At 38.2% G+C, this 13,788-nt stretch overlaps 1 protein-coding gene across 3 annotated transcripts in view; it reads right to left on the minus strand.

Annotated features, from left to right (window-relative positions):
- LOC139941078 (protein FAM178B-like) overlaps positions 1-13,788 on the minus strand; it is a 162,284-nt gene that overhangs the window by 83,134 nt on the left and 65,362 nt on the right. For all 3 annotated transcript variants that reach the window (XM_071937502.1, XM_071937500.1, XM_071937501.1), the window contains one exon: positions 9,284-9,380. In XM_071937502.1, coding sequence (XP_071793603.1) covers positions 9,284-9,380 — 97 coding nt within the window. The remainder of the gene's footprint in view (positions 1-9,283; positions 9,381-13,788) is intronic.

Here is a 13,788-nt window from a genome sequence, read left to right on the forward strand (position 1 = left end):
TAAAACAAGGATAATAAGACTTCAAAAAAGGTAACTTAAATACAGGGTAACTAGAGGAGCGGGATTAGACAAAAGGGTACAGCACAGGTACGGGATGTGGAGGAAGGAAGAGGAAGGGACAACAATCCATTCTAAGACGGCCAGGATAAACAAAAGCGTACTACTACAATATGACTCAAAAGCCTGCTTATCCAATCCTCGAATAGAGTATAAATAAAAGAATCACTATGATAAACACTTAGATACTATAAATAAACAAATATAAATATATACTTTGAGTAAAACTATTAAAAAATTTGAAGCACTAGATAGATATATGATAGATTAAGAGCTGCTAACAAACTCGACAACAATTGAAGCTATTTAAACAAGTTATTTAAAAAGAAAAACAGAATAGATGAGTAATAAATACTTACATTAATACATGAATGAATGAATAGATAGATAGATAGATAGATAGATAGATAGGTAGATAAAGAAAGAAATAAAGGGAGGGAGGAAGGGAGAGGGGGAGAGAAAGAAAGAATTAATTAAAGAAAGAAAGAAAGAAAGAAAGAAAGAAGTAAATAAATAAATAAATAAATGAAAAAGTAATTGAGTTAATCAATAAATAAATAAATAAAGGAATAATTAAATAAATAAATTCTTTCTGGAACACTGGTATTTTTGTTATTTTGTTTTGGGTACATTTAATACCCATCTTGGCATACATGTAGTGTGAAAAAATATGAACAGATCTCGAAAACCTCTTGACGGAGAAAGACATGTCAGAAATCTGGGAACGTGTGAGAAAGAGAGAGAGAAGGGTACCGACTAACTAAAGGCCTGAAACAGCATTTTTTTTTTTTTTTTTTCCATTACAAATTGTTAGTGGAGTCAGCCACAAACTAGAGATCAAGTAGTTTGAAGTTTGTGTTTCAAGAAGAATTTCCGTTAAAACAAATCAGTGGAGCTTTTATTTTGGTTAATGATGTCAAACGATTAGGTGCATTCTGAAAACAGAAGCACTACAGCAGCCTATTTCACGAAAGTAACTTGCGCCATGTCGTAAAGTTACGCCACGTAAATGTTGCGAAGCTGCGCCATTTCCCTAAGTTGCATTTCACGAAACTATTTTTAGCTGCGCAACATTTTATTTATGACCAACACTGTTGCCTGACACAGCTATAAAAAAGCAACGCAGCGGCCATTTTAAATCACGACCATGTGTGTCATTCTCAGCGTCATCCAAAAGTTATTTTCCCAGCAAAATGGAATTTTACTTTAAAGACTTAAATTAGCTAATGAAATTAAACTAAGGGCCCTTTTCAACAATGAATTGTAAGCTTATTAGTTACAAATAAATTTGCTATACAGATACACAAATCAAAAGATAAAGTTTACCAATATTATCTCAAACAAGTTGGTCAATTTCTCAACGATCTTATTCCTTACTGTTAATAAAACAAATTTCCTTAACAACTTTAAATCCTTTCAACTAAATTAATCAAAATGAGACCACTGTTACTCTCCAAATATTCGGGTGAAATTCTTTTGAAGTGTTTAAAAGACTAACTTTGTGGTTGATTACAAATTTAGCTAATATCTTCTTGTAGTTTTGAAAAAATTCTTCATAATTTTATGTTTTAATTAAAGTTTGTGATTAGGAGGGTGGGCCTTGAATTTTTTTTTTACAGTGGTCACTGGACGACTTAAAAATCAACAAACTGTTATATATTTTGCCGCAGAAAATATAAGAAGGTTTATAGATTAAACTGAATTTAATTAAAGCCATTGGACACTTTCTGTAAACAGTATTGTCCAAAGGCCCACACTTCGTGTATCACAACTTATAAACTGCTCACAAAAAGTAAGGAAACTTTTTTCAATCCAGTATATTTGTTATTATTTAATACTCTCTTTGTATATGGTATATATCAATGCAAAGCTGAACTGTTCCTCTTTAAAATGATACCACATTTGCAATAATTACATGTTGCTGAACTTGGCTACACGAATAACAATGAGGCAAAGTCACAAATCAAATGTGCCAAAATTACCGTTATCTGTGCTAAATGGTCAATAGGTAATGCTCAATAATCAAACCAATCAAGCTTTTCAGGACCATTAATGGTTTACACAAAGATTTGCACCAGTGAGCTTCACCCGACACAATTAACCCTCATCTCCTGAAAAACACCTTGTTTGATGGGTTAACAATGACTCCAGGTCAAGAAGGTAAGTGATGAATTAGGCCTTGCTACAACTTGTAATTTTGTCTGAAGCACGGTAAGGATTTTACAGTTTCAATATGGCACGTTTAACAGATTTGGAGAGAGCCCGTGCCATTGGTCAACTTGAAGCTGGGGTTCCTCAACATCAAGTTGCAACTGCTTTTGGAGTTGCAAAAAGTACCATCTCTAAGTTAATGACAAAGTTCAGAGCCACCGGATATGTCAAAGATCGACCTCGAAGTGGACGTCCCAAGAAGACCACTCCCCGGGAGGACCGGTTGCTTGTCAGCAACGCTCTAAGAAATCAGAGAATTTCTGCAAGGATTCTTCAAGACAGGTTTCGTGGACGTTTCCAGAGAGGTGTTTCTGTCCAGACCATCAGAAATCGGTTACATGCAGTAAACTTACAGGCACGGATGGCAGCTCGAAAGCCCACTATGACAGCCCTGCATCGTGTCCATCGACTTCGTTGGTGCCGCCAACATCGGCCATGGAACTTGAGAAGTTGGAGAAATGTTGTCTTCTCAGATGAGTCTCGCTTTTGTTTGCGCGATTTGGATGGTCGAGTTAAAGTTTGGAGAAGACCTGGGGAACGGTATGTTGATTCTTGCATTGATAGAGTCACATCATTTGGAGGCGGAAGCGTGATGGTGTGGGGAGGCATATCCATGTTTGGGAAAACAAGACTTGTGGTCGTCGCTGGAAACCTGAACGGTACCAAATACAGAGACGATATTCTACAGCCGATTGCAGTCCCATAGTTGCAAACTCTTGGACCAAATGCCATCTTTCAAGATGACAACGCTCGCCCCCATCGAGCCCGACTGGTGACTGATTACCTGAACATTGTTGGGGTGCACCGGATGGATTGGCCCGCTAACAGTCCAGACCTGAATCCTATGGAACATCTGTGGGACCAGCTTGGCCGTGCTGTCCGTGCCAAACCCACCAACACATCAACTGTGGCTGACCTAACCAGGTTCCTTAATCAAGAATGGAACGCCATCCCTCAGCAGCCCATCACAAGACTTGTGTGCAGCATGAGAAGAAGGTGCCATGCTGTCATCAACGCCTTCGGATCATCCACTCGTTACTGAACTTCAATAAAGTGTATTAAGATCAGTAAGTTGTCTTGCTCTATACCAAACTTCTTGTCTCAATAAAGTGGTTTAAGATCAGTAACTTGTCTTGCTTGTTTGATTTACAGTATCAATTGTTTGTTCACACAGTAACACAAAATTGTTAATTTTGGCACATTTGATTTGTGACTTTGTCTCATTATCAGGGTCAAGTCGAGCAACATGTCATCATTGCAAATGTGGTATCATTTTAAAGAGGAACACTTCAGCTTTGCATTGATATATACCATATATAAAGAGAGTGTTAAATAAGAACAAATATTCTGGATTGAAAAAAGTTTCCTTACTTTTTGTGAGCAGTTTATATAAAATAACAAACCTGTGAAAATTTAGGCTCAATCGGTCATCGGAGTCGGGAGAAAATAACGGGAAAACCCACCCTTGTTTCTGCATGTTTCGCCGTGTCATGACACGTGTTTACTCTAAATCCGTAATTCTCGATGTCGAGAATTGATAATTGTTTTAATGTTTTCTAAAAAAGTAAAGTATTTCATGGAATAATATTGTTTGTTTTGTTTCGCTAAATGAAAGAAGGAAATATATTTTGGCACTGAACCAAGTTTAGTTAATAACTTCATGTAGTTTAAAAAAAAATCTTGATCAGTTTTATTTATACAATTTGTTTGTGTATTTTTTGGTGCCTGGGGTATGGGTCTTGAATTATGTTACAGTGGTAATACTGAAAGATAAATAAAATAATAAGCCATGTACTATTTTTCTGCAATCAATAAACAAATGAAAATAAACTTAATTGAAAAATGCATATGAACTACATGTAATTTGTTTTGACTTGTCTGTCTTGTATGAAAGTATTTGATTTGTTTTGAGAGCTCATAATTGACAAATAAAATTATGAGTGACGAAAGTGTTTACTGAAATTGTATTTATAGTGGCAATTCCAACCAACAGTCACTGGTCTCAAGGACCCCGAAAATCGTGCCCGATTTTATCGTATTTATTTCCTTAATAAACGTGGGTTTTTGGGTTTTTTTCAAAGCAAAACATACTTGAAACCATTGACTGATTAGTGTGTTTTTGTATTGTTTCCGCTTAAAGAAAGAATGAAAAATATTTTGGACAACACTGAATTATCGTCGCTGCCCCAGGAATAGCGTAAGCTACATTCTAACCCACGCAAAATACGGTGGATGGCAGTTTTTTAACATGTGCAATAAAATATAAAATCGAGTGCGTGACTTGCGCCACTTTTGTGGCGCAACTTTCAGACTTGCGTCACTTACAGCGTGGCATAACTTACGTGAAATCGGTGGAACTCGACCATAATTTGTGGTGCAACTTATGCCATAAATGTTGCGCAAGTGGACTTACGCAGTTGCGTAAAGTTTCGTGAAAACGGCTGCTGGACTCGTAGTCTAGGCGGATTTCTGAAAAAAAAGCTCTAATTAAGGTGAATGAGGCATTTTGGGGTAAAAGCAGGGAACCAAACTTTTTAATACATTTCAGGCGCGCTGAATAAGAAAAAAATGGTTCCCAAGCGAAATTTTGAGTTTTTGACCATCTAATTTGCATAATCATATTTTTGACCTTTTTGAACCATTTTAAGCAAATCTCTGTAACATGACAATCAAAAATGACAAGTGATGCGTCAGTACCTATATGTTGAAGGTCACAGAGTAGGATTAAAACATTTCTGAAGTAATTAGTGCTAATTAATACTCATGAATATGCCAATTAGTGGCCGCCATTACAAAAACATGATTTCTCTTCAATATCTCTGTAGCTAGGCAAGCAAACATGATAAACAAAGTGTTTTTCCTTTGTTCTGAGGCTGAACCAATGTGATCAATGCTTTTTACGCAAACAAGCTAGTAAAATAGCTTAAAATGCTTATTTATGCAAATCAGCTAGTATGACTACCAATGAATTTTATAACAATTCATGAATGAATGCTTAATGTTAAGGCCCCTTAACTTTACACCGAAATACTACTTGATGCTAATACAGGCCGAAAGAGCAAGTGGTGTCACTCACCAGTCCCTCATGTTAAGTTGGGTATAGAATGAACTGCTGTTGCCTAGGAACATGTAGCCATACAGCGAGTTTCATCACCAATCTGTTGCTGAAATGCACACATTGATGTGCATTGAAACCCATACTTCTGGCATGAACACAAAGTATCTTCCAGCAGGTAACTTTTGGGGATTTGACTCATTGACATCAGTATGGGCTGTGGTTCTGAGTCACCATGTTCCCATCCATTGTACATGGGCTCAGGAAGCTCAGGTATGGAGCAGTGAACATTTCACCAAATAATGATTGATATAGGAAGTACGCATCAAATTTAAACAGGGTGCATCAATCTTTCCTAGTTCACATCTTGAATCAAATCAAAGAGGTACAGACTCAACTGAAGCCACAAAAAGAAATATATTGGTGTTGTTGGTCAGACCAGATCGCTTACACACACACACTCGCCAATGCCATAATGAAGGGCCTTCCATTCCAAAGAGTTCCTCACTTTTATGTCGCTCAATCCATCATATGAGGGCACTAAGGTACTTGAACATCTCAATGGCGGAAGCGCCATTTAGTCCTTACCGTCTTTCGAGATGAATGCCATCGCCTTGGTCTTCCTTAAGTTTAACTGAAGTCATATTTAACATCTTAACTTCTCTTATATGAAGTACTCTGCTAAATTGGAGCTGCAGGTAATTCTCGTGCCAAGTCCGCCATGTAGAAGAGAATGCCATCAGTGCAGTCGAGGTCAGTGATACCCACTGCTGGCACTCTCCGACTTCAGCAATTTGTTTTGCTCATTGACATTTTCCAGGAGGACATTTTGGTAAGTTCAGCAAAGTTTGTCTTTAGTTATCTCATCTCCTTATTCAAACTTTTCAGCAAGTGAAGTGGACTTGGCAGAAGCCCAACATGCTTTAGGACAACCGGCAAGTGAACTGGACAACCTGCTCTCTATCATCATGTCGCGGGCAGGCGGGATCTCCGGCGGCGTCTCTCAGCCTCCCTGTCCATTATGCAGGCAGCCCACTCTGCTGTGGTCTCTGCCTCAGCATCTTTCATCAGGACACTGACAAAGCTCAACCTCTAATGTGGACAGGGGTGCATGGTCTTGGAGGTTGTATGTAATCACCTGTCTTTCTAGCATTGGTAGGAAGTTCTTGTGCCTGGGCTGTGGTGTTAAAGAAGAGACTGATGTCATCAGCAAAGTCGAGGTCGGGCATGGCTACTACGGGATAGAGGCTCGATCTCCTTGGCATCAATGTGAATCCAAGATCCACCTTGTGTCTGCTGATAGCACGTCAATGATGAAAATGAATTGAGGGGAGGGTATCCCCTTCATGACTCCTGCCAAGATCACTGCACAATGGTCCATCTCTCTGACCCTCGCATCCTTCCTCACTGTGTTTGTTGAAGGAAGCCATATTGACCGGCCTCCTGTATCGCAGATCGCATTGGACTTTGTGCTGTCGTCGGATGACCTCCTCCGGGAAGGGGGGGGGGCCAATGCCATTCTGTCAGGCCAAGACCTGGCCAGCACACCTGTCCGCAGCATCGATCCTGTCCACTCTCGGGACTGGAAGTAAATGCTTTGCCATACGATTTACCATTAGCTTCCTTTAAAGGCTATAATACGATTTGGGGGCACCACTCCTCTCAGGACTACCCTGGTTGCTGCCCTTGTCCGCACTAGGATGTGAACGTACGTTAGTTACGTAACGAGCTCTACCTGCAAACCGGAGTTTGCAGTCAGAGGGGTCCTTCTTCTAGACTACCAATCTATGCTTAGGAGTTCTACCTACCCAGGATGGTGATCAGAGAGGTCCTTCTCCTTAGTAGACTACCAATCTAGGCTTTGGAGTTTTACCTGCCCAGGATGGTGGTCAGAGTGGTCCTTCTCCTAGGTAGCAATCTAGGCTTATGTGTTCTACCTACCCAGAATGGTGGTCAGGGAGGTCCTTCTCCTAGGTAGACTACCAATCTAGGCTTAGGAGTTCTACCTACCCTGGATGGTGATCAGAGAGGTCCTTCTCCTACGTAGACTACCAATCTAGGCTGAGGAGTTCTACCTACCCAGAATGGTGGTCAGGGAGGCCCTTCTCCTAGGTAGACTACCAATCTAGGCTGAGGAGTTCTACCTACCCAGAATGGTGGTCAGGGAGGTCCTTCTCCTAGGTAGACTACCAGTCTAGGCTGAGGAGTTCTACCTTAAAATTGCCTTTTACACCTCTGCCAATCAGTTTAAAACAGGGTCTGGCGCATCAAACCCAGCAGTAGGAGCCTGTTTAAAAGAGGATACTTCTCCTGGGTTTGTCTTTACTGTCGTTGCTAAAACTGCATCAGAGATGCAAATGTTTTGCAAAAACTCTATTGCAGGGATGCATCGATTTAGCAAAAAGTGATGAATGGTGAAATGTATTGGTAGTCAGACTAGTTGATTTGCATAATAAGCACGTGTAGCTATACCAGTTCAGTTGCATAAGCATCTGGCTTGCCAATGAACACATTACATGCATTGCCTGACCCTCAGAACATAGGTAAAAACATTTCTTTATCATGGTTATTTGCCTTTTTTCAGAGATGTTGAGAAAACTCATTTTTTCTGCTATGGCTGCCACTAATCTGCATACATTTTGTTAAAATTGCTTACCACTAATAATAACTTCAATTTTTTTTAAATCGTTTTCTGAGATCTTCAAAACATGGGTATAGCAATTGTCATCGTTGCTTTCCTAGTTACCAAGATATTGAAGAAAAATGATTTTTCTGTAATGGCGGCACTAATTTGCATATTTATGATTATTAATTACCACTTATTACTTTGGAAATGTTTTAATCCTATTCTGTGACCTTCAACATCTAGGTACAAACTCATCGCTTGTCATTTTTGCTTGCCTGGTTACAGAGGTTTGCTTAAAATGGTTCAAAAAGGTCAAAAACATGATTATGCAAATTAGATGGTCAATAACTCAAAATTTCGCTTGGGAACCATTTTTTTCGGATTCAGCACACCAAAAATGTGTTAAAAAGTGTTGTTCCGCACTTTTACCCCAAAATGCCTCAATCAGTCACTTTTTCCAGAAATCCGCCTAGACTATCGTATAAATAACAGCCAATCAAAGGATTCTATTAACCTTACGTAACTCCCATTTTTGAAACTGCAGTCTACAAACTTTATAGGCCCATTGGCCATTAAAACCAAAATCTTGTTTCTCTGAAACGCAAACTTAACTTTTTACAAATAGTAAGTTCTCTAAACCAATCCAATTCGTGACAACTTGCAATTGATGTTGTGGAGTTGAATACGATTGTGTAAAAATAGGATTTTGTAAAAGGGTTAATTTTAGTCTATGTTTTAAAAGAAACTGAATCTGGAATAATTCATGATGAGTTGAACTAAAGTTAAAGATTGTTTGAATCAATGTTCCAGAGATGAACTTCTCTGTGATGATGAGTATGTTGTAAAAGACACTGATTGCGGAATAATTCATGAGTCCAACTGACGTAAAAAGTAGAACAAATTCCATTTGAAGGAAATTAGGACTTGAAAAGAATGATTGGAAAACCAACACAGTAACAAATTAAAATTGTTTAGGATTATTGTTTGTTAATCGATTTTAGTATCACTGAAACCAGTATAAGGAAAACTGGATGGTGAAGCAAAATGATCATGTTTTAATGTAAATGAATCCAGAATAAGGAAAGTCTAAGCAATATCACCTTGCGGCATAGGGAATATGCAAATTAGTAATTCGACTCTACCGGTAAGTAGAGTGAAGTAGATGGCGTTATTTAATAGCTTCAGGTTGAAATGTAGACCTTTTGATGCTTTAAATATTTCACATCAATTAACTTTTTGATCTGTTGTCGCACCAAACACCTAGAAATTGTGCAAAGACAAACTTTCAATGTCTACTTTGTCTTAACTTCATAAAAACAAAATCAAAAACATACCTGATGCTGATGTCATCAAAAGTTTCTCCATAGCATCAGCATTATTTGAATTAAAACCACAGTCTAGCAAAGAGAGCCTTCCCGGAAATGAGAAAATCTGCAGAGTTTCAATCAAAATCAACAAATTTAAACTACCTGTCAAATAAAGAAATTTTACAGAGATACTTATAGACAACAACTAAACATCAAAGGAGTTGGAGAAACAATGCTTGTATCTGCAAAAAAATAGGCACTTATGATAACTTTGCACCTTTAATTCTGTTCTAGCTTTTTGAGATCAAGAAACAGAGACATTGGTTACCCAAGCCTGCAAAGGTGACTGATGGGTGAATAATGTTGCCGAATGTTAAAGATACACCCAGACCACCTGCCCCACTTGAACTTGTAAAGCATGCATGTTCCTCATCATGAGCCTTTTTAATTAATAGGGAAGAATTTAAAATAAAACAAGCGGTAACTCGGGGGCATTTTAAGAATCACCCGAGGTATAACAGGGTAAATACAGTCTTGCATAGGAACAATAGAGTCATGAATATCGGTCTGCACATGCTGAGTCAACTTGGTCGTGGATGGGTGACCGCGGATACAAAGAGCAATTTAATAAAAGGCCAGATCTGTGTGTGGGATTACATCAGCAAGATATTATCGGATTAGTGACAACTGCCTGGCTGCTCCAATAAATGTTCTGCTGATAAATTAACAAATTAAGATTATGAATGGTAAGCCCAAATATTCCTATTTTAGACGTCTCGAATCTGTCTACCAAAGTATTCTATAGGTCAAAAATGGCCACTGAACAGCAATTTTACCTAATAAAACGATATACCTAACAATATTTTATTGTAGGTCGTCGTGTTCATGACCATTGTTGATATGACTAAAATACGAATACATAAATTTAATACTAAAGAACTCAATACGTGTAATATTTGCATTTGTAATATTGGTAATATTCCTCCCTCTCTTTGGTTTACTTTTTCATTGTATATTGACATGCGCATTTGAACAGTGCTGTCTGGAATCAGACACTTTGTTTGGGTTTTTTCTTGGTGACAGATGTTCACATTCCTTGTATTTAAATCCCATTACTGAGCTTGAAATTGTTGATGTTATTAACAAATTCAAGGTTGGGCTCGGGTAAGTTACCTGGGAGGAAAACTTCTTGGGCTGTTCGCATTGGACTTAAAATGGGTAAGTTACCCATTGGCTCGGTTAGTTTACCCAAATTAAGTCCAATGCGAACAGGGCTTTAGTTACAAATCCACCCTCACTTTGCTTTTTAATCTGTAAAGTTAAAGCCATGGTTAACCTTCTGCGTTCCTCCGCGGTTCCGCCGGTCAGCTAATAAGCTGGACCTCACAATGGCCGACCGGTCGCTCCGCGAAGCCGCGGGAATATTCATGTTTATTGACAGGTAAATGAGCCGTCGTGGCCATGGACCTGCCCGGTTGCTACAGGTTCTTTTGTTGTCAAAATCCGCTGATTCCCGCAGAATGCACGCGGAATGGTACGGCTTGGAGGTTTTGACAAGGCGCCTTATTTAAAAGAAGGCAGTTTGTTGTCTCCTATAACTCACATCATTCCGCTGAAAAAACTATTACGTGGGAGTCCCACCGGGAAGTGTGCTAGGGCCTTTGTTATTTATTATTTATGTTGATGATATTTGTAATTCTTCGGATAAGCTTTCATTCTGTCTATTTGCAGATGATACAAGTTTATCGTATAATCATCAGAATGTTGATCAGGCCATTCAAGATTTGAATGTTGAACTTGTCAAAGTTTCAAATGGCTCTTGTCGAATAGATTGTGTGTTCATTTACTCAAGACAAATTATATTATTTTCTCAGCAAGACAGCACACATATTATCAAGATGCTCCACTCATTTTAAATAATGTTATTTTATCCAAAGTGAAATCCACTAAATTCATTGGCATTTTTATTGATGAAAATCTCTCTTGGAATGATCACATTAGTAGTTTGTGTACTAAAGTGTCAATGAATGTTGGAGTCATGAGCAGACTAAAATGGTTTCTACCCAAACACATTTTGGTAACCCTTTATAACTCCTTTGTGCTTCCTTATTTGAATTATGATTCTCTTGCCTGGGGTTCATCTACATCAGGTTGTAATAAATTGTTTTTGTTACAGAAAAAGTAATCCGTATTATTCATGGTGCAGGTTATCTGGAACATACTTCCCCATTGTTTGCCACATCAAGTATCTTAAAACTTGGCGATATTCATTCTCTTAATTTAGCAAATTTTATGTTTAAACACTCTCATAATTTCTTGCCACATAAACTTCAAGGGTTCTTTTTAGCTAGTGCTTCAGTTCACACTCATCAGACCCGTGATTTAGCCAAAGGGAATCTTTTTTGTTATACAAAGTAGAACTGAGTTTTTTTAAAAGAGTGTGTTTCATAAAGGGAATTACATTACTGGAATAGTCTTAATGCAGAACTTAAACAGTCAGTCAATGTTTTTTCTTTTCGTAAAAACCTTAAGAAGATTTTGATTGATTTATACACCACTTAAAGCCATTGGACACTTTCGGTAAACAGTAATGTCCAAGGGCCACACTTCGTGTATCACAACTTCTATGTAAAATAACAAACCTGTGAAACTTAAGGCTCAATCGGTCATCGGAGTCGGGAGAAAATAATGGTAAAACCCACCCTTGCTTCTGCACATTTCACCGGCCGTGTCATGACATGATTGTGTTTAAAATAAATCCGTAATTCTCAATATCGAGAATTTATATTGTTTTAATGTTTTCCCAAAAAGTAAAGCATTTCATGGAATAATATTTTAAGAGAAGTCTTTCATTATTACCTTCTGTAAACCCTGTAAGTTGTTTGTAAATCTGTGAACTTTTAATTTTTCTTAATGTACCGAAAGTGTCCAATGGCTTTAATAATTATATATCTCTTTTATTTTAATACACAATTGTTTTTTTTTACTTCCTATTTTTTCAGTTAATATTTATCTACATGTATGTATTGTCCAGTCTCACTCATGCATAATGTCCATGTCCCTGGTGTTTGTTTGTGTACGTTTTTGTGTAAATTGTCCTTGTCTAACTTTTGCTTCTTCTTTTTCCTACATGTTAATGTCAAACTATTTTTGATTTATTGTTCATTAACTGGATTAAGTTTTCCTTAGTACAAGTTATTATATGTTTTCTGAACAATGTTATCACAATGTTATCATTGATGTTGACATAAAATAAACGTATCTGAAATGAAATGAAATTATTATAGGTTTTCCCGGGTAATTTCATCCGAAATCCATTCATTTTATATTCTGGCTCATTCAGGGTAGTTTGTAAACGAATGCTCTGTTGTTTATCAGCATCCAACAGTCAAAGTGAGTTTAGCATTCACCGGTCAAATCAGATCATTCATTTTTTATAAAGTCACTAACCATCAAATGTTTTGGTGCACAAACAGTCCTTTTGAAAGTTATTCTATCTGATACAGTTTGTTAACCAAAACTTTCAGTCTTTCAGTGATCTTAAAGATGGTGCAATATTCAGTGAACCATGCCAGTTGACTAGGTGCACTTTTATCAGACACTCCACAATTTGTTCCGTCACAAGTTCAACCTTTTATTTCCGTTTCAAAAGAGATTCATCGTGAAAATAAAAAGAGTTCTTCTAAAACTCCACCGAAAATTAACATTGGAGAAGCAAACAAGCAGGGCCACAGGGGGAACAGTTCTTTGGTATGGGGCTTCCCTGGTTTAAAGATGAACTTCTACAAGAAGCCATTAATTGGCACGTGTGTGCCCCCAAAAAATACAAAGTAAAGGAACAGTTAACATTTTCAAGGGCAGCATGATTTACGGGACAGACAGTATTAAATTAAACAACAAACCATCACACCAGTTCCCCAGTTTAATTTCATTTTGAACTTTATACCGTTAAAAAAACAATAAAAATACCAATTAGGCAGACCAAACCAATGCTGTTTGTGGGAAGAAAAATATTTCATGTTTTGACTAGAATATTATACCTATGGTTGTATTGTATATTTGTCTCTTAAATATAACAATTTGTATTGTTTTTCTTTAGCTAAACGTCAAAGAGTCATGTCAGGGTCGAACACGAGGGACCCCAAAGGGTGCAGGCTGATCCCCAGCGGGGATGGTGCCCTTGTACCCAAGTGCGTGACCGTCCATCCTGTCCCGCACAACCCCACGTAAGATTGTGTGCGGTAGGTGCGGGACGGTGGCTGTGAGAGGAATGGTCAGGCTGGATGTACGGGCCCAGTTGGGCAAAATTCTGAACCTCACGTCGGCCGGAAATTGAGGCCACGAGGGTCTGAAAAGCCGTCATGAAATTGTCCCGGGATAACAACTCGTTACCTCGGAGACGCCTGCCCCTGTGAGAGCTAGACAAAAAAACAAAACAAAAACTTGTCAAATGGGAAGTGTCGGGCGTGACAGGCTGCTGGGAAATGAACATTTACCCCGAATTCCTGCTTGTTTAATTTTGAATTCGCCCC

This window comes from Asterias amurensis, chromosome 8 (genome assembly GCF_032118995.1).
Source record: "Asterias amurensis chromosome 8, ASM3211899v1".
Classification (NCBI taxonomy): Eukaryota; Metazoa; Echinodermata; class Asteroidea; order Forcipulatida; family Asteriidae; genus Asterias; species Asterias amurensis.